At 44.9% G+C, this 24,663-nt stretch overlaps 2 protein-coding genes across 2 annotated transcripts; one reads left to right on the top strand and one right to left on the bottom strand.

Moving 5' to 3' along the window:
- Positions 1 to 4,597: 4,597 nt before the first annotated feature.
- On the top strand, positions 4,598 to 16,351 carry LOC130199354 (putative helicase mov-10-B.2). The gene is made up of 22 exons (XM_056422776.1): positions 4,598 to 4,648; positions 5,455 to 5,663; positions 7,896 to 7,989; positions 8,226 to 8,373; positions 9,401 to 9,614; positions 9,960 to 10,037; positions 10,439 to 10,601; positions 10,735 to 10,880; positions 11,372 to 11,539; positions 11,706 to 11,812; positions 11,932 to 12,131; positions 12,399 to 12,502; positions 12,988 to 13,085; positions 13,476 to 13,574; positions 13,765 to 13,870; positions 14,029 to 14,146; positions 14,240 to 14,431; positions 15,347 to 15,415; positions 15,500 to 15,625; positions 15,868 to 15,956; positions 16,061 to 16,144; positions 16,226 to 16,351. Exons 2-21 carry the CDS (start codon positions 5,470 to 5,472, stop codon positions 16,110 to 16,112), a joined length of 2,565 nt encoding a protein of 854 aa, XP_056278751.1. The 5' UTR covers positions 4,598 to 4,648; positions 5,455 to 5,469; the 3' UTR covers positions 16,113 to 16,144; positions 16,226 to 16,351.
- A 3,593-nt stretch (positions 16,352 to 19,944) lies between these two features.
- On the bottom strand, positions 19,945 to 22,782 carry LOC130200023 (basic proline-rich protein-like). The gene is made up of 4 exons (XM_056423967.1): positions 22,268 to 22,782; positions 21,237 to 22,138; positions 20,635 to 20,741; positions 19,945 to 19,950 (listed from the first exon to the last, which is right to left on the bottom strand). Exons 1-4 carry the CDS (start codon positions 22,780 to 22,782, stop codon positions 19,945 to 19,947), a joined length of 1,530 nt encoding a protein of 509 aa, XP_056279942.1.
- Between the last annotated feature and the right edge of the window lie 1,881 nt (positions 22,783 to 24,663).

Here is a 24,663-nt window from a genome sequence, read left to right as displayed (position 1 = left end):
GAAAGCTGCAGGTCCAGATGGCATATCTGGGCGAGTACTGAAGACCTGTGCTAACCAGCTAGCTCCAGTGTTCACCACAATATTCAACCTCTCCTGGCTGAGTCCGTGGTCCCCGCCTGCTTCAAGAGATCCACTATTGTCCCTGTGCCCAAGAATGCTTCTCCAGCATGTATGAATGACTACCGACCGGTGGCCCTCACCTCGGTGGTCATGAAATGCTGAGAGGCTGATAAAGGACTACATCTGCGCCTTCCTCCCTTCCTCCATGGACCCGCTGCAGTTTGCTTATCGCCCAAACAGATCCACAGATGATGCTGTCTCCCAGGTACTGCACACCACACTCTCTCATCTGGACAGCCAGAGGGGCTATGTGAGACTGCTGTTCATTGATTATAGTTCAGCTTTCAACACCATAGTCCCTCCAGACTGGCGGCAAGCTGATTGAGCTGGGACTGAACACCCCTGTGTGCTTGGATCCTGGACTTCCTGACCGCCAGGCCACAGGTGGTCAGGGTGGGCAGACACACCTCCAAATCCCTCACCCTGAACACAGGATCCCCAGGGTTGCGTCCTCAGCCCCTACTGTACTCCCTGTACACACATGACTGTGTGGCCAGGTTCAGCTCCAACACCATCATCAAGTTTGCGGATGACACAGTGGTGGTGGGCCTGATCTCCGACAACGACGAGAAGGCCTACCTGGAGGAAGTTGCTGATCTGTCACTCTGGTGCCAGGACAACAGCCTCATCATGAATGTCACCAAAACTAAGGAGCTGATTGTGGACTTTAGGAGGGTACAACAACAGAGGACGTACTCACCACTGGGGATTAACGGGACTACTGTGGAGAGGGTATAAATACCTGGGAGTCCACATCACCGAGGATCTGACATGGTCAACGAACACAGACACTCTGGTGAGAAAGGCAAGGCAGCGCCTCTACCACCTCAGGCAGCTGAGGAAATTTAAAGTTTCCCAGAGGATCCTTCAGTCCTTCTACTCTGGAGCTGTAGAGAGCGTCCTGACAGGAAGCATCACAGCCTGGTTTGGCAACTGCTCCGCTCAGGACAGGAAGGCTCTGCAGAGAGTAGTGCGTTCGGCTGAACGCACTATTGGAACTACACTCCCACCCTGCAGGACTTGTACACCAGGAGGTGCAGAACCAGAGCCGGCAGGATCATGAAGGATCCTCACCACCCCAACAACAGACTGTTTCAGCTGCTGCGGTCAGGCAGGCGCCTCCGTAGTCACGCTGCAAGAACAGAGAGACTGAGACGGAGTTTCTTTCCTCAGGCCATCAGGACTGTGAACTCCGACCTCACCAGGACCCCACATAGACCCACACAACTGCCCTCTTAGGCACACACACACACACACACACACACACACACACACACACACACACACACACTTACTGTAAATATTGTGTTGTTGTTTTTTATTGTAAATAGTGTGTACTTGTTGCCCTTGCACATTCCTGCTGAGCATTGCCACTTTCATTTCACTGCACACCCTGTGTGTGTATGTGACAAATAAAAACATCTTGATCTTGAATCTTGAATATTTGGTTACACAATCTGACTGGAGACTTTTGTGGCATCACTTTCTCCCTCATTTCCTTTAATCTCTCTACTATTGCCATCTTATATTAAAATGTCTCAAAATAAAGGGGGAAAAAGGGGGTCTTTAAATGTGTAAAGTATGTGAATAGTAGTTGCTATAACAGCAAGTCTTGAGAAGTTATGCCTTTCTCCATGATTTTGTCTTTTCTGTCCACAGAATCAGCAGTATTTTTGTCGGTGGCATCAATATTTCTGTCAACATCATCCCCACTGCCATCAACTGTCCGGTTTTCACACACTAGAACTAGATCATTACCTTGAGTGTCATGCAGCACTCTGCCAACTGTATGGAGGTTGTGTGGTTGAGAGGGTCTGAGTGTGGGACTGAGCCAAGAAGAGAGAGGCCTCTCTGGATGAGTGTGGCGCTCAGCCCTGTCTGGATCCAGGAAAGAGTGAGATGCGAGAAGCGATGGTAGGAGATAAGTCCACTTCAGGAAACCCAATGGGACATTTCAGTATATGTGCACCGTATGTCGACCTGTAATGACGGAGAGAGAAAAGGGCTTTGAGAAATTCAACTTAGATCAAGATTTACGATTTGATTACAACCAAATCCACTCCCTTCAGACATACATTAGAAAGAAGAGTCCTTTTTAATCGAGCTAGTGCCAAATACACAAGAACGTGGCACTGATGCAATATCAGCATCTAACAACGGTAACGTTGCTGACGCCAGTTCATCAATGTATGTCTGTGTGAGCGTGTATGTGTGTGTGCGCAGGCTGCAGGCACAGTGACAGAGACAGATTGGGTGTCTGAGAGGGACTGATAGCCTTACAGCCAACCTCCACTCACTCATTGAGTGAGATAAAGAGGAACATTCACTCACTCACACACACACACACACACACACACACCTCCATTGGCATTCAACCAATCGTGTTGAGAAATAACTCAACCCTTAACATGGACAAATAGGTGTGGATAAGGCCTGCAACGGGTCTGCTGAAAACTGCAGATTCATCACAAATTTCAAACAAACAGATTAGAAGAAGACTGTTGTGGTATTCAAATGGTCTTATAGGATTTGGACTTGTATACACTCCACCGAGCTGTGTGAGATTTGCAAGAGTATACGAGTGCTAGAGTGTGTAATGGGTGCCAAAAAAAGTGAGAGGCCATTCTTCTGCAAACAGGTTTTCAACAAACTCTTATCTCTCTTTTGCTCCCTCCTCATCCTTCCCCTTGTTTCTTTCTCTCCTAAAAGAAATGTCCTTTGATCACATTTCCCTCACAAATATACTAGGTCCAGTTGTCACAGAGGCAGTGTTCTAATAGGACCTTTTAACCAGCTGTGACAGTGCATCACTAGAAAACTGAACACAGTTTGTGCTTTTGCTTCCGTGGAAAAGCAGCGTGATGGTGTGTGTGTGTCTGTCTGTGTGTGTGTGTGTGTGTGTGTCTGCCTGTGTGTGTGTGTGTGTGTGTGAGCGGTGTTCCTGTGTTTCTGAGTGACCTCAGTGGCCCAGGCCGCCTGTCTATTAGAGCAAGGGCTATTAGACTATCAGAAAGTAGGAGCATCCCCTCTCGCCATGATGATAAGATCAAGGCATTCCGACGGCCAGAGCGGTCATTACCCTGCTCTCTAGCCCATAATGTCCCTCCATTAAAACACCCTGTTGCCATGGATATGCAGCTGCGGCCGTTTAAGTAATTTCTTGGCTCTGCTGTCTCTGTGGGTCATTGACACACAAATGCATCGACATTTTGTCAGATAAACAGTTACACATGCACATTGCTATCAGGGGCACTTTGTCTCTCTCTCACACAGGCAGAAACACACAAGCTCCGATCTCTGGGTGTGATTGAGATTCATGTGGGGTCGTAGCTGCCGGGACAGCAAGATGATTACTGAGCCACTTGTCGGTGAAGCAGGGCCGAGAGTGAGATGATCGACGTACAGTGAGACAGCTGAGTCATCATGCAGTCTCACTTCTAGTCTCAAACACAGAAATGGGTCGACAGACAGATATAAGGCTGACAGAAACACAGACACACAAACTGACACACGCACATGACTAACACAGATCAGGATAAGCAAACATCTTTGGTTGTTCTGAGGATTTTGTGTCAAACAAACCCGACCCCACCCCCCCCCACCCCCATTCCTCGAAGCCTCATTAGACCACTTCCAAACTTTCTTCAGAGTCATCAGTAGACACCTCCTACGCTCAGATATACACACACACACACACACACACACACACAAACAAAACTAACCCCTCCTGAACCCTGAAACTTACAAGCATTGAGACCAACCCTCTATTGTTGTTTCTGAGGAATTATTGCACATATTGTACACCACAAGCTAATGTAGTCCCTGTCTATTCGTATTATTTGTATTTGTATGCATCTGAAAACATTGTACTTTGTGCTTTAACAAAAAAGATTAATAGAAAAATGAAGGAAGCAATAATATCATAATAACTATCATGGCAATAATCCTGTCCCCATGAGATCTCCCCTCAGTTTACTGTTTTTGGTCCCAACATAAAACAAATTGAACCTGAATGTTATAGTTTTGCCATGGATAGTCAAAAGAGTCACTCTTAGCTTACAACGAATTGCAGAAACACCCAAGAAGCTACTGAATGAAGAGTGAAAAGGCCACATTTAAACACATCTAATAAACCTAATTAATATTTAACCTTTCAAGAGTGCAACTAAATAAGCACATACGTCACACAAGGGAGAGTGCAGGTTGTTGTCCTACTTTTAATGATTTGTACACACATTGAAAACTGTCTGCTTCATCACACAGAGCAAAAATGAATCTGCGTTGCCACCTAGTGGCCAAAGTAAAAATGTTGATAAGAAAACTAAAAGTCAACCCTAAACCAGATGCCAACCAGATGTCGTTCTCAAAGGGGGAACGCACCTGTTGACATTCAACGATCTGCATCACTAGCTATCAATTGCTAGATGCACTTAAACTGTGATTCTATTGATCTTCAAATTGTATCTCTATATTCACTTCCCCCCAGCTGCCACTGCTGCGAGTTAGCTGTTGTCTTCTTGTTGGTAAAGTAAGTCACTATCACGTTGTATGTTTGCTAAATGTGAAACTATATTCCTGCCATTTGCTGTGTTGGGGGTCGAGGCTGTTTAGCTCATATTAGTGCTATTAAAGGGCCACTTGGCAAAGTTAACATGCCATCTATTTATACATATTAGTGATTAAAAACGGCACACGTAAATTGTTAGCTAGTTAGGGTAATGTTTACCGATGCACCCGGTTATTTAAAGTTGTTTATTAACGCCAGCTTCTGATGGCTCATCTTTCTCCAAACTCAGTGCTCCAGCTAACTAGCTAGCTTAAGTGTGTAGCTCGTGTGCTGTTGACGCTCTTCAGGTGTTCCACTGCCACCAATTATCACTGTGTTACTGTCCATTATAATAATTACATAAATACTGCAGAACTCTTCCGGCATTCAAGAGTAGATTATACACTTAAATGGATAAATGTATGTGTATAGTTAAGGCTACTATTTCTGCCCACTTGATTATACTGTATTATGTTTAGTCACGTGGTGCTAACGTTATCTGCCCTGGAGCCAAATGCACTGACAGTCAAGCCAGATAAACCTGTGCATAACTAGACAACATTTATTTGAGGGAATTGACTGCTTGTTGCTTTCACAAATTCATTATTGAGTGGCTCTTACCATGTGTTATTATAATGAGTTTAACATACAGTAAACACAAGCCAGAACCTAGGGGTTCACATAGCTAGTTCAATGTTAATACCAGCAAAAATAATCACAACTCATAGTATATACTCATACTGCAGATGTGCTGTGGATTAATGATCTTTTCTGGTTATTTTTTCCAGAAATTTCAGGACCAAATGAGCTTATTCTACCAGCAGCGACTGCATGCAACATGGCCTGCAGTGCAGTCTGTCCGTAATAAAGTACCGAGAACATCTGGTGACATGGATGGGCCACGAAACACATCCCTTGTTGAAGCACAGATGTCTAAGGAGGCCCACCAAAAGATCGCAGCTCGAAAAGAAAAGTCAAAGTGTTTTCAGAAATACAGGTAAGAAAGCTAAAATTATAATTCCAAAGCTCAGACAAATACAAAAGTATATCCACCAAAAGTACCATTCTATTAAGGTATCATAACTTTTTTTAAACATTACATGACTGCAGTTAAAAGTCAATCAAGTTTAGTTAAAACCATATTTCTCTAAATATATTTGGCGTGCGCACAGGCAGATCATCGCAATGCAAAAACCTGATTGGTCTGACGGGAATTTTTAAAACTGTATCTAATCTTATGTGGAACTTTACTATTTAGAATGGATGCTTACATTATTTTGCTAAAAGTTATTTACAGCAGATACTGGATGCTATCAGTGGGACTTTTAGTAATGAAAAACATAGAAGGCCCCAACCATATTTTTGATGGGAATGAATGATAGCTTTGTATAAAGACTCAAAACAATGGACATGAGAATGCTAACACAAGGCTAAGTAACACCTGCAAGACTATTACGAAACAGGTGCTAAGCCTGAGAATAAATAATTTCCCTAGGAATTTGGAGAACAAATGACACCCAGAGCCCAGCCTGCACTATCATCCAGACAATGCGCTTCATCAACGCCTGTGCATAACAGGACACATCCGTGGACAGCTGCAAAAGAAAGAGTTGGCAACAAACCAGCAAGTGTACAACATGAAAACCTAATTGAACCACTGCTGCAGGTTATCTGTATATCCTCCTATCCTCACACAACAGTTTGAGAGTACCGTGATCCTGAGCAAAAAGCTACAGGGAAAACTAACAACTGGGTGTCCAACTATGAGATGTAAAAGGAATGACCATGAAGAACTGTAAGATGACAGAAAGAGTCAAGACGTGAACAACCTCACAGTGTAGATGGGGACCAATGACACTTGGACAGAGAAATCAGAAGTACTGAAACGAGTGATCTAGTGAACAAAGTCAGCTGAACACTGAGGTGTTTATCAGCGGCCCTCCACCACCAGTCAGAAGAGGAGTTGAGAGATTCAGCAGATTGTTGGCACTGAATAAATGAACGCACCTTCAATACACTGCACTTTATTGCCAATTACATTATTTATTTTCTGGGATTCTAGACATGTTTTTTAGGACGAATTTGTCTCAACAATGAATGCGTCAAACCATTTCACTTCCCGCATCAACCATCTGCTCCATCTACCAAGGACAAGAGACGAGAGGACTCAATACAACGACAAGACATAACACAACAAGCTAGAAACCTTGAAGGGGAGTCCCTGCCCCCCCCCCCCCCCCCCCCCCAGAGTTAATGCCTCCGCGACAGCAGCAGAATCATCCTCTTATTGAGCGCAAAATATAACAAACTCTTACTGATATCTGTTGAGTCAAGGACACAAAGATGATAGCACTCTTGAATGTTCCAAGGACATGCCACGACCCAGTGTGCCACTAGCTTTATCTATTTCTGTCTTGGTATGCAATAGAAAGTGAATGGTGTTCTCTGCTTAGTCCACTGTTTCCAGTTCCATGTCATGTTCAGCCTGATCAGGGCCTGCACAATAAATTTTTTACGGTAGTACTGCTGCATTGTCAATGTCTTACAAACAATACATTTTTAATTAAGGTTTTTTTAACAAACTATTATGTGTAAGTGAGGCTTTTAATTGAAACCTGACTATAATAGCAACAATTCTCCATTCCCACATCCAATTCTCCTTTTATTTTATGAACTGAAAGGATAGGTGGTGGTATTATTGCTATTTAAATACTAATTTAAGTGCAAGCAGTTATGTGGTGATTTCTTTCCCCTTTTGAAAGCACATTATAAACCCTGCTGATAACAATATATACATAGACCTCCAAGGTCCTTTACGAGTGGTATTGACAATTTAACAGAACTGCTTTGTCCAAACTTGTTATCTGTTGCAGCATGTGAAAGGGCCAAAACAGCGTCTAATATCATCTTCCCTGTCTCAAAGTACTTTTACTACTTGTTATGAAGCAAGTATGAGTTACATACACACACATAGTCTACATACAAGTATTTGTGTCTTTAAAATTGTCGCAACTGCTCTCAGTAACCACTGTGACGCACACATAACTCAGGCTACAAATACTGCAAAGCCCTCAAACCTTCTTCCGATAATGTGGTAAAGGGCTGTGAAGAAGACAGAGGCCGTCATGAAGGGTTTCTTTCGCTGACTTTATTGTGTCATTTTCTGTGATTTTCTTCTGTGAATATAATGTCAAACGAGCGTATTTGTTTTATGTGTTGTATAACACAGGGCTAATCTGATCTCCAATGAACACGATGTCACCGTAACCTCAGACCCTCTCTCAGTGGAAGAGAAGATCTGCCTCACTGTGTACGAAAACCAGGTGAGACTAAGAGGATTGATAAACCATGATTTTTAACCACTGAACTGAGGAATCTCTAAGATGATCCAAAAAATATATATATGAATGCACTGTGATGAATATGCAACTTCATTCATGGTATTAATGAATAGAAGCAGCGTTTCTTCTCTTTGTGTGAGTTGTGTGTGGTGACATGAATTTGCTCATGATTGCAAGGATAATACTGACGATGTTCTCATAAATGTCCTGCCCAACAGACAGTTGTGCCGCTTGCTGTGAACAATTCTGGTTTCCAAACAGTTCATTTTACTTGTCGGGCTTCCAACCTTGTCGAGAACATTTTCACTGTCACAGACTGTCATGGAAAGATAATCGAGAATTGGAAGCAACTCCATCTTGGGTCAGGTATGACAAAGAGACGCACAATGAAATGCCCCACACGGGAGGGTGCAGTTGTCCTTGGCTGTTGGATATTGACACCAATGACAAGTTAGGCACACACACACACACACACACACACTTACTGTAAATATTGTGTTGTTTTTTATTTGTAAATAGTGTGTACTTGTTGCCCTTGCACATTCCTGCTGAGCATTGCCACTTTCATTTCACTGCACACCCTGTGTGTGTATGTGACAAATAAAACATCTTGAATCTTGAATCTTGAATCTTGAAGTGACCCATTTCTTTGGCGGCTTTAGCTCAGTGGGGTAAGAGGGCCGTCCTGCAACCGCAGGGTTGTGGGTTCGATCCCCGCTCTCCCCATTAGTTGCAAGTCGAAGTGCCCTTGAGCAAGGCACTGAACCCCCAGTTGCTTCCCGGGCGCTTCACCGCAGCCCACTGCTCCTTAATAACTAAGGATGGGTTAAATGCAGAGAACTAATTTCCCCTTGGGGATTAATAAAAGTGTATATTCTTATATTCTTATTCTTACAGCAATAGTGCATGTCAAGCACACAATTTTTAATCGTTGATTCACAAAAATAAAAAAATATTTAAAAAACAGCACAGTTAATGAGTGATAATATTAAATGGATAGTAAAAACAATTTTTAAAAATGAAATGAAATTCAACAACTTTTATTAAGGAATGAGAGAAAGCCACTTTGAGCTTTAATCATAACAGGTTACGGAGGCTTCCCTGACTGGTCATAGTGAAGTACTTTTTGCCTTTTTGCATAATTAAAGTATGTGTTATTTTCTCTCCAGTTGAGACGAGTTATTGTTCATATTCCTGTTGCAAATGCCTTAAGCAACTGTTACTGTACAACTCAACAAGTGGTCTGACAATGAAAATGCTGAATCCAACATGCAAAAAAATATCACTGTTATTTTTAATCCATGTGGTCTACTATCTTAATTCACATTTCATTAAGTAACATTACTGCATATACCTAATATCTTTCTCTTTTTGTCTCCAATACTCTTTCTAGGAGAGACATATCAAATCAGGGTCCATTTCTACTCTGAGCATGCAGGCTTCTATGAATATTTACTGTGCTTTCATTTCGAAACATGCCAGGAGTCCTTACGTAAATTTCAGATTATGCGCCTCTTGGAAGTCAGACATCGAACATCTTCAAGTGAGGAGCCCCTCCCCACAGACTCATTGTGTGATGACGCAATGTTATGGACACGTGTTCTGAGGTATAACAAGTTAATGTCATGTAATCTTCATGTTATCTGTGATACCTTGTTGATTATGTTGTTGATACAACGTTACTCATGAAAGCATCCCATTTGTATTAATTCAGATAATTAATTCCTTAATAACTTCTCGCATGGCCTTTTACAGAGATAAATCTAATTTAACCATGAAAGTTTCAAAATGAAAGAGTTTACTATTTTCTTCTGGTTCCCCGCTGACAGTCTCCATTCACATAGAACACTGTCCCCTATCCCCATATAAGTACAGCAGATTGTATGTAAAGATCACTATTATTATAATTAGTCGTATCAGTTATCACCATCCTGTGTTCTGTCTTTGGTTAGACCGAGGAAGTTTAAATTGGTGGTGCCTTTGAAGAGTTATCTGATGCTCAAAAGCATCAACCTCAGGAAATCCAACATGTATGTATTTTCACTGGCACACACATGAGTTGAATATTTTTTTTATCATGTTTAATTTATTAAATTAATGTTAATCAATTCAAGTGTTCATCCAGCTTTGTGCATATTGCAAATACTGAGCTTGATGAACACATGCTTATTTTTCCAGTTCAGGAAGATCTATCATGAAATAATGACTCATCTTTAAAGTAATATCACTCCACCCTGGGAAAATGGTTCGGGAAAAATATGATTATGTAATGTTAATTGAGGTCCTGGTTTGTAGGACAAATGTAAGAATAGTTTTAGATTCACCTAGACTGATCTGTAAGTAAAATGCAATAGAAAATGCTATAATGAGCCAAACGTGTTCAAGGCATGTAGGAATGATACTATTGTTAATTTCAATTGAATCTATTTAGGGAGCTGGAGGCCCTGACCCCTCTGACATGGGAGAACTACAGACGGAAGTTCCACTTGCTGCTGCAACTGGAGGAGCTTCAGATGATGATCGATACTGAGAAATGCAACCAGGAATGGCCCATGTTCAGACAAAAAGGCAAAAGGGACCTTTTCTTTCTGCAGGTGACGTGCCTCACACACACACACACACACACACACACACAGTAAGACGTAAAGACTGACAATAACTCATAACAACTGCGATGTCTTTTCAGATTAAAACCCTTATTTACACATACACATTTTGTGTCATCAGGTTGCAGGAGTCTCAACGTCGGATATGTCCAGGAAAATTTTTCTGGCGACTCCTTCCGACGAAACAGCAGATTTTGGTGGGAAACCATACAAAGGCTGGGTTGATCTTGTGGATGGCAGGCGGGTCTACCTGGGATTCGTTGACGGGTAAGGACAGACAATTGTCCAAACGAAAATGGGTTAAATGGGATTTAATGTTGAATCCTCAAAAATGTAATTAATTTATTGTTTCTATTCCAGAAACAATCTAAATGGTGTCACTGTTCAATAATTAAACAGAGAGAAATCTAGCATTAATGACACTTTTTTCTGAAAACCTTGTTTCACTCCTGCTATTGGTCGAGTCTAAGCTACTTTTCTGCAACAAGGCTTGACTGAAAAAAGTTACAAAGTTTCCTCTGGTTTTGATTCTGTCACGAAAAAGGATGATACAAATACCGATTACACTAATGATCACTGTCTTACTTAAAAAGCATCATGTCTATACAGTACTATTATTTATAGTAATCTATAGACAGGGCATAATAAATGCTTCTTGTTTTCAGTTTTCAATTCTATCGGGGGTTTTCTATCTGTTTTCAATTGAAGTTGTTCAGTCCATAGTACCACACAGGACTAACGTGTGAATTTGAATGCAGGTCCCCGAATGATTTCAAGGACGGCATGATGTTCCATTTCCAATTTTTTTTCAACGGTATGCCCCTGCGTAGCCAGCACCAAGCAGTAGAGATGGTGTACAAGAACAACCTGAGGGAAGTGCTTTTCCCGACGGCAACATCTTTTCCCCACCAGCCACCTCTACACAGGTCAGACTACCTGAAGGTGTAAAATCCAGAGAAATCATCAAAAAACACGTGATACAGTCAAAGATATACATCAGTACTGTTGTGTGCCGTTTATTCCATCTGTCCCTGAAATATAGTTTTCCCAGTGCATGTCAACATACCTGTGCCTCTGTCTCTGTGTCATTAGGATAACGGAGTTTGACAACAACCCGGAGCAACGCAAGGCCATTGAACACATTGTAGCTGCTTCCGCTAAACCTTCCCCATATCTGCTTTTTGGTCCACCTGGCACAGGTAGTGTGTGTGTGTGTGTGTGTGTGTGTGTGTGCACACCTTCTGATGTATTCACAAGTAGTACTGCTTCAAGTATAAATGTACATATAGAATAATGTATATTTACATGTATTGGTTAGGCAAAACAACGACTTTGGTGGAAGCCATCAAGCAGATAGTGAGAACGCAGCCCTCAAGCTACATCCTGGCTTGCACTCCTTCAAACAGTGCAACTGATCATCTCTGTGAGAAACTTCTGGAAGAAAAGATTGACAACTGCAATGTGTATCGCATGTACTCCACAAGTTGGCCTGAAAAGAGAATTCCCCAAAATATAAAGGTCTGGATTTGTTTATACTCTGTTCCTCGAAAATACACAATCCACATCATTAGCCTCAAGAAACCACAAATATTTGGCTAAAAGTCACATACACCACTATGTCAAACGATTGATTGATGAAGAAGCACAAAGAAATACCGGCACATTTATGAAGAGTTCTGCAACATCACTTTGATTAAATATATTTCACTCAGATTTTCACTTTTTAAGTAAATTCTGACATGGATGTGGACTATATGTGTGTATGTGCTTTGTGGTTTTCAATAGTTACACTGCAACCTGAACCACAGAACAAAGGAACTAGAGATGCCCCCTAAAAATAAGATGATGTCGTATAAGATCATTCTCACCACCTTGCAAACTGCAGCAAGGTACAGTACGTTCTTTAAATAGCCACGACGGATTTTTCACAACCAATGCCTATTTTGACATAGGAGAAAAAGCACATGTGTAATTAACCATATAATAATGGCTGCATTTAGATGTGCCAGTTACCAGTATTATGGCTCAGGATAGTGGCTTACTGGGAACAGCCGTCATTAATATTATGAACAACAACATGCAGATCACAGTTTTTAGCATTGTGTGTCATTTTTATGCATTGAATGTTTTCAAAATGACGTTAATACAAATGACTTCAGGTCCACTTAAAGTCAGATGTGAAGTACTTACTGACGTAATCTACTTACTTGCTAGACTGTTTTATGTAAGCACAACATTCACTATTTCACATTAACATTTACATTACACTACAGTACATCAGTTCTCACTCATATCGAAAAGAGGCACATGGGTGAGTTAAAGAAATGCAAGAAAGGTACAGATCTGTCATTTCTTTCTCCCTCTCTCTCGGCAGGCTGGGGAACAAAGGGATTCCTTCGGATCATTACACTTACATATTTGTGGATGAGGCAAGCCAAGCATCAGAAACCGAGTGTCTCATCCCTTTAGCAGGTAAAGAGCAAGCAAGCTTCTTTAACATACCGCATCTTATACTCTGTATGGGTCGATTACACCGAGACGTGTTGCCTGCTAAACCTTTGCTTTCCTAAGGCATTTCCCCCTCATCCTACTTTTTACAGAATGACAACAGCAAGGGCCTGACATCTGGATTGAATAATCTTTTACCCCCATTGTTTACATTGGATTGTCTTGTCTTTTACAATCGTAATGTCAAGTGGTACTACAGCTTCTAAGCTCCAAAACAAAAAGTACAACAGCTGTTTTGCCCAAATCGCTTGAACGCCAAGGGGCATTTTTTAAGCGGCCGTGCCCGTTGTGACCCCTCTCGGTGTGATCGGCCTTATAAGTGTGTGCTTAATATTTGTTTTCTTTTTTCCGAAGCTCTAATTACACCTCAGAAATGCCAATTAGTGCTGGCTGGAGACCCTAAACAGTTAGGCCCTGTCATCATGTCCAAACTGGCAGAGAAACATGGCATGGGTGAGAACTTTTTTTAACCATATAGATTAAGTGCTTGATGTATTTTAGGGTTATGTTTATGTAATGCAAAATCATAGGTACAGTTGAAGCTACTAATTAAATAGATCTTGAACTTTCACTTAAGTGCTACCTGAATTCTGTTCATTAATGCCTGAGCCTTATGACGTTTGAAAACATTTACTCTGTGCAGGTGTATCCATGTTGGAACGTCTGATGAACAACATCGACCTTTACAAGTCACATGAGGGGCACGGGTTTAATAAGTGCTTTGTAACCAAATTACTAAGGAACTACAGGTGTGAGAAGGAGGATGCTTAAATGTGTTGCTTTGTGGCTTTGCAGTGTGACTTGGAAAGCTCTCTTTGATACTTCTGTTCATTTGCCCATGCTTTCTCAACTTGTCCCTGATTATATTTTTAAATAGTTTTTTTTTTTACTCTTCACTCTCTCTCAGGTCCCATTCTGCAATTCTGAAAATTCCCAATGAGCTCTTTTATAATGGAGAACTTCAACCGTATGCTGATATAGCGATATGCCGTTTATACTGCAAATGGGAACACCTGCCAGAGAAAGTAATGCAGACACACACACACACACACACACACACACACCACAAGTCTCTCTCTTTCTCCAACCCTATTCTCATTTCTCTCTCCTTGTCTCAGGGTTTCCCTCTGATCTTCCATGGAGTGGCAGGTACTGATCAACATGACGACAACAACTACTCTGTTTACAACATGGCAGAGGTGGAAGTTTTGATAGAATACCTAAAAGCCCTTGTGGATCATCTGCACAAAAAGGGTGTGACCATAATTGAGCCAGGAGAAATTGGCATCATTGCGCCGTACAGAGAGCAAGTGAGTATGTTTTGACAATCATCCATGGATATAATGGGTGTATCACAGAGGAAGAGAAAGTCCATGTTACCAGTTTGAATCTGTTGAGCGTCAGTCCCCTCTCACCTTCACTCAGTCAGTAAAAAGAAACAGACCTCACATATACAGCAGCTAGAAAAAGGTCTTTTTTTGTCCTGGAAGGTTGTGTCAGAGTAAAACATCTTGCTTTAACCCCGGGAAACCCATTCATTAAAATGGCGTTACTGTAAGTAAGCTTTGATTTGGGTTAGGGTTGATTTGATTTTTTATTTTCACAAAAATAATCCCTTCTGTCCCAAAGTCCATTGTCCCCATAGGCTGCCGTTTTAAAGAAGCATCTGTCAAATTGGTGACATGAATCTCAAATGGCAAACCGATCAATTATTACTAATTGCGTCTCTTTGAGTTATAATACATGTATGTGTTCAAAAGCCTTTTTTATGGGCATGATATCGCCTTTTGCCGTCTATGATTGGTGAGCAGTGGCCGTCACCCGTGGCTTTCCCCCTAAAGCACCAAGGAGTCGCCAACACCAACGAGGTTCTGTTCGTTAACACGCTTTATTTCTCAGCAGACCGCACGACGGCGCCTCTGCTCACCCTCCACACTCCACTGCTCCTTTTCAGAGAGCAGCGTCGGCTGCTGACTGATTACCAACCAGCCAGCAGCCAAGGCCAAATTGGAGACTCCAGCCCCACAGCTGCCACAAGCAGCTTTGATTGAATGGGTGTCAGCCCAGTATTTAGTTTCCCCTAAAATAAATACCCATGCAATCTTTCACTTTCACAAAAGATAGTCTCACGCATACGTTTGAGTTTGATCAAACTCTGTAATGACCAACACCACATCTGTTTCGTGTAATCCTGCTAATGTAGTCCTATTTTTGTGTCCCGACAGGTGGACAAAATCAAGCACGCCCTTCGGATGGACCGCGAGCTCAAGAAGGAAAACTTGGAAAACGTTTTGGTATGGAGACAGAAAGTGATTGTATGTTTGTTGCAAAACAAATTTGAGAGAACTGCATGAACACAGCATGCATATGTGTGGTAGGTTGGTACAGTGGAGAACTTTCAGGGTCAAGAGTTCAATGTGAGTCTGGTGTCTACCGTGCGCAGCAATCCCAAACTGACTGCGCCAAAGCAGCATTTCACGATAGGCTTTGTTAACAGTGTGAAGGTGAGAAACATTACACAAACAGACAATAACTCAAGAGCAATATATGATGTGTGTGCACCATCGCCATAATCAATTAGATGCTCCTGTTAGAATTATAAACATCTTGCTGCAAACACATTTCTATATTAATGAGGCAAAATGGATTTCCATGAAACTACTAATGTCCACAATGTTAGTACCAGCAGTTTGATTCATGATAATGAACAATAATACGTGCACACTAACTGACACTATCTTCCCAGAGATTCAACGTGGCAATGACACGAGCACGATCCTTGCTGATTGTGGTTGGAGACCCGAGAGTCTTGAAAACGAACCCAATCTGGAACAAGTAAGGCTGCAGGGCCTCATCAGTCTAATTCTCCTTCAGTGGGGGAGGATTGGTGGTCCGAATACATATCGAACTCTAACTAATGCCTCATAAACTCTTTTTAGATTCATCCACTACTGCTTAACAAATGGGGGTTACCGTGGCATTAGTCTGTGATGCAGAGAAAGATCTGACGCACCGAGCCTCCGGTAATATGCACATTCACGCATACTCACACACACTTCATACGATATTTCTTTTGTTTTATTCTTGTTTTGTTTACCCAACAGTGCCACAGTGGGGACTGATTCAGCAGCAGCTGGACCTCTGCCGGACCAACAGGCCTCTCGCATTCAGCTGAAGCTCCAGTACTGAAGATAAAACAGGAAGAATAAAGAACCGGAAGCTGATAACTATTCAATTCAGTTTATTTCGTATAGCCTGTTAAACGTGCTCGCGATTCAATCGCTGGGAGGGGGAAAGAAAGCGACGTCGTGTTTTAACATTTTACTTTGGGGGATGCTTTTGGGTTTGATTTAGGAACGTCTCTGTGCATAAAACTTCCCAAAACAGGTCGGCCTGGCTGGCTAGTGGCCCTCAGAGGTTTAACGGCCAATTTTACCGGTACCGATGCCCGGTCTTTCGTCGGACGGTTACCCCTAACGGCCTCTCGCACCCCGGCCGCTCGGCATCCCCCGTCTCTGACGTGGAGGAGCAAGAACGAGCGTTTACCGATGTCCCGAGGGAGAGGGCCGCGAGAAGGGGGAGAGAGCAGAGATCAAGTCCCCCCTATAGGAGTTAACAAATGTGTGGTGTCAGAAGAAACCCAGCGGAGAGAACAAACTGGTTCTTAATGAAACGTTAGGACTATCTTACCCCAACCCAATCAAGTGTACAAAGCTCGGATAGTGGTCGGTATAAAACTCTCAGACTTTAATAATAATTTATGACAAACTGCGACGGGGACTCGACCGTTACGAAACCCTCTCCCGGTCTGTAGACCCACCACGGTCCGACCGACAGACAGAGGTCTCCCAGTTAGTCTATTTCTCTCCCAGTACAAAAGGCAATGTGTGAGGAATCAGTGTGTGCCCAATATCAGTATAGTGTAGCCGTGCGGACGTACACTAGCGTTCAAAAGTTTGGGGTCATCCTGACAATTTTGGGTCTTCCATGAAAACTCACTTTTATTTATCAAATGAATTGAAAATATAGTCAAGACATTGACAAGGTTAGAAATAATGCTTAATATTTGTAGTATTAATTTTGTTCTTCAAGCTCAAAGGAAGGCCAGTTGTATAGCTTATATCACCAGCATAACTGTTTTCAGTTGTGCTAACATAATTGCACAAGGGTTTTCTAATCAGACATTAGTCTTCTAAGGCGATTAGCAAACACAATGTACCATCAGAACACTGGAGTGATAGTTGATGGAAATGGGCCTCTATACACCTCTGGAGATATTTCATTAGAAACCAGACGTTTCCACCTAGAATAGTCATTTACCACATTAACAATGTATAGTGTGTATTTTTGATTAATGTTATCTTTATTGAAAAAACAGTGCTTGTCTTTGAAAAATAAAGACATTTCTAAGTGACCCCAAACTTTTGAACGGTAGTGTAGCTCACCTCACCTCGGGGGCTGAACGATGACGCCGGGGATCTCTCTCCGTCGGCAGGTGGTCTTCCGGTGGAGGAGAGGATTCAGGAAAGATGCTCGACAACTGAGTATTAAGTTTAAAACTGCAAGGCAGCGAGTAGTTTATTCAACAGAAGAAGAAAAAGGTTCGACAAGATAAAACAGTCAACCGGTCGTCTCAAGGAGCAAAACCTAACCAAACGAACTCTTATATCGTCGGCTCAGTAGACCCTGGCTCGGACACTCGTGACCCTAGAAGTATAACCAGTGGGAAGCTCCCCCTCCATTGCCCCGTGAGGAAGCAGCAGATGCCCCATGCTGAGGGAATTCCTCTCCATCAAAGGGAGAAGACTAGTTGTTATCTAATTGCATGACGTCAGGTCAAATCGGTTGACCCCCCTCCATTCATATACCTCACCATAACTCATGCTACCGGGAAAGAACCTTTCAATCACCATTAACTACAATACTTTGAGATAAGGCAGGCATCCCAGGCATTGCGTGGTGGTACAGAAACATTTGAATGCAAACATTACATCATGTTGTAAAAGAAATTCATTATACAGGCATGTTAATACACATTAATATCCGCTTATGTGTATGCAGTCCGCAATAATATCACCTCTTAGTTCTAGATAGTTTGGCTCTGAAAGCTGGAAACAATTTAAAGAGGTTTTAATTGGATTACATAGGGAGTGAGATGTATGAGCCCTGTGTGTGTCTGGCGCAGGGTCAGTTCATCAAGAGGGTACGGTCGTAAAACCCCCAAACAGCAGGACCCTTTTCCTTTAGATTCAAGAACTCATGTTTACATTCCGCCCAGGGACTGAACTCTTTCTGACATTGAAATCTTAACACCCTCTGTTTCCGCCGACTTGCTTGATGATCCTGTTGTCTCCGTGGATCTGTTTAATACATGTAAGCTACGTCTGTACTTGTTTTATGTTTTATGGTCCCGTAATTCAAACTTTGTGCCTCATGCTGGGTCCATGCTGGCCTTTTGACCCATGACAAATTCACATTAATTTGCCATAGGCCTACTTCCAACAAAGCGATTACAAAAAGCATGACATTGTATTACATAGTATACTGATTCCAGGCACGTGCACAGATGGAGCCCTAGTGGTGCTCAAGCACCAGCCCTTTTGCCCTGGATGAGAAAAGTGCCCTTTTTGCTGGAGACACATTTTTTTCATTCAACCGTAGGCCTATTTAAGAATAAAAGTTACTCTCTCGGTCATCAAGCCCCCCCAAATGTGTTTTAATATCCGACGGGGCATTTATTTGATTTATTGTGAGAATTTCGCCCCGACATGCTCCGCGGCGCTCACGAGCCCACCCCCCCCCCTCCTCCTCCCCCGCCGCGCTCCTCCCTCCTCCTCCTCCTCCTCGTCCACTTCCTCCTCCGCGCAGTGCTCCTCGCGCCACGGAACGGCTGCACCTCCTTCTCCTCTGACCCGCAGCATCAGACAAACAGATCATGACGGTGTTTGTCCCCTGACGTTGTTTTGTGATAAATCAACCACAACATTAGCGCTGCATGACGTCACAACTGGTCCGACGTTTCCGGAAAAAAAAAGAAGAAAAAAAACTCACGAAATCCGTGATTTCAAAGCCTCGTCCAGCTGTTTACTGACGTTAGTTATGTTTAGAGAAGAGAGAGAAAAGAGAGAGAGGAGAGAGAGAAGAGAGCTACGGTGATCACATGACCTACAGAATGTCGCCTTTGATCCATGCATGGATGAGGTCACAGATGATGTCACAAGGCAGTCTTTAAGCAGGTTCAATAGAAGCTCTAGTTTTCAAAACTATTTGACCACAGGCGCAGTGCTTCAACAACTTCCAACCAAGACTTCAAGGATTTATGATATTTGGACAATTTACTTGTTACAGCATGCAGATGGCAAACAGAATGGACAGAAAATTCAACAGTTTTGAAAAGAGTCACCTAGAAAGGGAGAATCAGTTGATGGTTGAATCAAAGAAAACGAAACAAAAGATGGATGAAGACAATAAGACTGTTGAGAATGGGCAGAGTACATGGGAACGAATGATCATACAAGATCAGGAGAGGAAGTTTCAGACCCAGCTCGGCAGGAATGCTTTAGCAGGACAACACCGCGTGCAAATTAAAGAAAATGCACTGCAGAAAACCCAACAGGATCGGCAGAGCAAGACAGATATGGAAGTGTTTGATTTGGTAAAGAGACACAAAAAGCAGAAGAAGGAAAAGGCTGAAAAGAATGCTGAAGCTCTTCAGTCCATCTCTGACCACAGGTTGAAGAGGATCCAGGAGAGAGAGCAGAGGGAAGAGGCTGAGCGTCAAAGCAATGCAGCCTGGCTTCAGGATCAGAAAGATGCCGACAGGTTATTCCTGGAGGAGAAGGAATTGAAGGCACAAAGGATCAGAAAAGAAAAAGTCCAGTTGAACAATTTCAATGACTCCCTGCCCGCTGAGAAACTTCAAATTCAGCAGACACCGATGAGGAAGGACCGTGGAACGACAAGAAAAACAGTTGGTGGAGGAGTATGTTTTAGCCAAAATAAGGGGGACATCAATGCAGACACTGCTGCCACCCTGTTGATCCATGATGACAGAGCTAACAGGAAGCAGCAGCAGGATTGCAAGAGACTGGAAAGAAAAGCATTGATAATTCCTGAATTACATGAAATGCATCTATGTCCAACTCCCCCACCTGCAGAGCTGAAGAAAGACTCCCAGAGAACCAGTCGGGTTAGAAAGTTGATCAGCAGTCCTGAGGCTGTGTCTGTCAACCACAGATTAGAAAGATGTCATCTGAATAGGGAGAATCAGGTGCTTGCTGAATTAAGGACCTGTAAACAACAAATGGCTGAAGCGGATGGAGACGGTAGGATTGTGAAGGAGGGGCAGAGTAAATTGGAAAAAATTATTATACAGGATCAGGAAAGGGACTGTCAGACCCAGCTCTGCAAGAATGCTTTAGCAAAACAACACCTACAAATCAAAGAAATGGAACTGCAGAAAGCCCAAGAGAAAAAACAGCAAAACAAGAAACATATGGAAATGGCAAAACACCTGGATGGCCTTCACCCACTGGAACAAATACAGCAGGAAGATGAACACACTTTGCTGAAGCAAGTGGAACACAAAAGACTTGTTGAGGATATCTCCAGAATGAACTCCTACAGAGAGAAAAACACAGAGATACTTAGGACAGAGAAAGAGCAAACCAAACTTGCTTGCGTTGAAATGGAAGGGAAACTCCTTCAAAGAAAAGCTGAGGCAACTGTCAGGTACAGCAGACACAGTTCGTCTTCGCATACTGCTTATGAAAAGCTGGCCTTCTTAAAGAAGGAACAAGCTGCTGCCACAGCTGAGAGGGATGAGAAGATCGTTGTCAACGGTTTGGCAAAGAGACGGGCCCAACAGGAAAAGCAGCAGAAGGAAAAGGCTGAGAAGAATGCTGAAGCTCTTCAGTCCAGCTCTGAACACAGGTTGAAGAGGATCCAGGAGAGAGAGCAGAGGGAAGAGGCCGAGCGTCAAAGCAATGCAGCCTGGCTTCAGGATCAGAAAGATGCCGACAGTTTATTCCTGGAGGAGAAGGAATTGAAGGCACAAAGGATCAGAAAAGAAAAAGTCCAGTTGAACAATTTCAATGACTCCCTGCACACTTTCACCAAGCTTCCCCCTCTCCCCAATAAGCAGGCGGTCCAAAAACCACAGATCAGCACATGTCGTGTCACTTCCCATCTTCCCTCCACATCCTTCCTTCCCCGCCTTTTCTTTTGAGAAGGTAAAACCTTGAGTTGACCTGGAGTTGGCCGGGGCGGGGACGCTGGAGTTGGCCGGGACGGGGGGCGGGGACCTGGAGTCGGCCGGGGCGGGGACCCGGCATGGGACAGGGTGCGGACCTGGAGTCGGCGGGGGTGGGGACGGAGGGCGGGGACCCGGCGTCGGACAAAGCAGGGGCGGGGGGCGGGGACTTAGAGTCGGCCGGGGCGGCGATGGGGGGTGGAGACCTGGAGTCGGCCGGGGCGGGGACCCGGCATCGGACAGGGCGCGGACCTGGAGTCGGCGGGGGTGGGGACGGGGGGCGGGGACCCGGAGTCGGGCGGGACGGCGACGGGACACGGGGAACCCGGAGTTGGCTGGGGCGGTGACGAGGGCCGGGGACCTGGACTCCCGGCAGAGTCCAGGTCCCCGGCCCTTCCCCATGTCCCGTTGTCGCGCCAGCCGGGCGACCCCAGATCTCCGCCCCCCGTCGCCGTCTCGGCCGACTCCAGGTCCCCAGGCCGACTCTAGGTGACGAGGGCCGGGGACCTGGACTCGGCCGGGGCGGGGACCCGGCGTCGGACGGGGCGGAGGGCGGGGAACTGGAGTCGGCCAGGGCGGGGGCGGGGACCTGGAGTCGGCCGGGGCGGGGACCCGGCGTCGGACGGGCGAGGCGGGACGGAGTCGGCAGGGCGGCGGGAACTGGAGTCGGCGGCGGGCGGGGCGGGACCTGGAGTCGGCCGGGGCGGGGACCCGGCGTCGGACGGGGCGGAGGGCGGGGAACAGGAGTCGGCAGGCGGGGCGGGACCTGGACCGGGCGGGACGGCGGGGGCGGAGCGGGAACTGGAGTCGGCAGGCGGGCGGGACCTGGACTCGGCGGGGGGGGGGAGGGGGCGGAGGGCGGGGAACTGGAGTCGGCCGGGGCGGGGGCGGGGACCTGGACTCGGCCGGGGCGGGGACCCGGTGTCGGACGGAGCGGAGGGCGGGGAACTGGAGTCGGCCGGGGCGGGGACCCGGCGGAGGGCGGGGAACTGGAGTCGGCCAGGGCGGGGGCGGGGACCTGGACTCGGGCGGGGACCCGGCGTCGGACGGGGTGGAGGGCGGGGAACTGGAGTCGGCCGGGGCGGGGACGGGGGGTGGGGACCTAGAGTAGGCCGGGGCGGCAACGGGACACGGGGAAGCTGGAGTCGGCCAGGCTAACGGGTGGTAACCTGGAGTCGGCCGGGAGGACCTGGACTCCCGGCGGTCAGGTCCGTTCCAGGTCCCGGCCCTTCCCCTGCCCAGCAGGCCCAGGTCTCCGCTCTCAGCAGCGCGCCGTCGCTCCAGTCCAGCCCCGACTCTACGTCGAGGCGGGGGACTGGAGGAGGGGGGGGGGGGACCACCGGCGGACGGCGGGCGGGGGGGGGGGGTGGTAGGCCGGGCGGCACGGGGACAGGGACCCAGGGGAACCATTGTGGCCCAGTGTGACTGCACATTAGCTTAGGTTTTGGGGCAGGGCATAGCAATTGGAAAGAGATCCATAAATAAAAACGGCGGCGTGTGAGTAGCTGTTTTTTTTTCTTCACATATATATATATATCAACTGTTTATATATAAAAGGGCTATTTAGGTAGTCAACAAAAAAACATAAAGTACCTCACCTAAACTTGGAAAACAATATTAATTCTAATAATTTTCTGTGTCAAAATATAACAACATCAATATTTTTATATTTAAAGGGCTATTTAGGTAGTCAACAAACAACATAAAGTATACACTCTAAACTTGGAAACAAATATAATTCTAATAATTTTCTGGAGGTTTTAATTGCCCGAGGGTAAAATATGTTAGTAAATGTGAAGGTAACAGGAGGGTTAAACAGGTGGAATGAGAGTGTATCTGATGGAATCATCCAGGTATTAATACATATCCAACAGTGGATTCAGGAAAAGCTCAAATATGCATCCTTATGCACCAGAGCGCTCCTTGGCTGTGCCTCTGCTCCACTGAGGCGGCGGGCCCGGTTTGGCCCGCCGGCACTCGTGTTCCGTGTCGCGGAGAGGACGTCGCGGTCGTCTGGCGGTGGACCGGATTCTCTGGCCTGGCTTTTGCCCTGGATGTTGTTTTCGATGGACCAGTCCTTGAACGCCTGAAAGAACGAGCTGGCCTCGTCGCAAATGTCTTGGTCCCAGGCGACCCGAGGCTTCAAAGGCACATCGGGCTCCGCCAGCAGATCTTTGGTCGGGCGTGTCAGCTTCACCCTGTGTCTGGGCTGCACCGGGTGGGTGACGTAGTCTGATCTGTAGCTGGTGACGCTTTCAAACGGTGCTTTTCGCACCTCTGGGAATTTAAGAGAGTCGGCTGCAACAGTGTTCTGGAAGGGACTTTGGGCGGGACGGCCTGTGACGGCTAATCCTTGGTTGACTGTCAAGCTCTCAGCAGGCTTGTATGGCAGAAGCTTCTTTACTTTCCACGCCTGGAAATCTCCTGATGGAGGGATGGAGAGAAGAAATAGAGTGTGAGAGAATTTGAATGGGGGTGTGCATATGTGTTGTTTTCTATTCCCGCAAACAACGACTACTGCTGGTTAAGCGTGCTTACTTCTGTACACCGACGTGTAGTCCTCCACCATGGCAGACATCTGGTCCGCTCCAAAGTGCATAGGATTGTGTGTGATGCTGCTGCATCTCCGGTGATGTTTGGGTGATTCGGATCGCAGCGGGGCATCATGTTGGGGTTGTTTTGCCCATTTTTTGGTCACATCGAATGATCTGAAACACATGTTATTGTTGGGAATTTTTCTCTTTCTATTTTAAAAAACAGGTCCAAATATATTCATTCTCCTTCTTCTCTGGAAATAATGTGCTGATTTAAATAGCTGCTCAACGCCAGTCTCCTACATCTCCCAGAGTGACACAAGGCACCCAGGTGGGCAAAGACAATCACTGTGTATATTACCTCAGAGTGTTCATTTCAGCACTCGGCCCCTTCAGCGCGTGGTACGGGTTCCTCTGGGTGGAGCTAGTGATGAGGGTCGTGTGGCAGTGTGGGGGAAGGAACCTCTCCTGGTACTCCGTGGTAAAGGAGGGCCGCGGCTGGGCTCTCGGAGAGCAGAAGTACTTCCTGGACATTGAGTTTACACTTTCAACATCAAGGCAATTGTGCCACAATCTACACTGGACATTAAAATTACATCAGAAAGAAACACCAGGCCCTATATAAATGATAAAATATATAACGGGTCGAATGAAATGAAGAAATTAAATGAAGAAATATAACTTGTCACAGATATTGTCAGAAACCCCTTAAATTATTTGTGTTTGAGTGAAAATATACTTTTTATATAAGCATATA

Source organism: Pseudoliparis swirei, chromosome 9 (genome assembly GCF_029220125.1).
Source record: "Pseudoliparis swirei isolate HS2019 ecotype Mariana Trench chromosome 9, NWPU_hadal_v1, whole genome shotgun sequence".
NCBI classification, from domain to species: Eukaryota; Metazoa; Chordata; class Actinopteri; order Perciformes; family Liparidae; genus Pseudoliparis; species Pseudoliparis swirei.
This window is presented reverse-complemented; position numbering and strand designations above follow the sequence as displayed.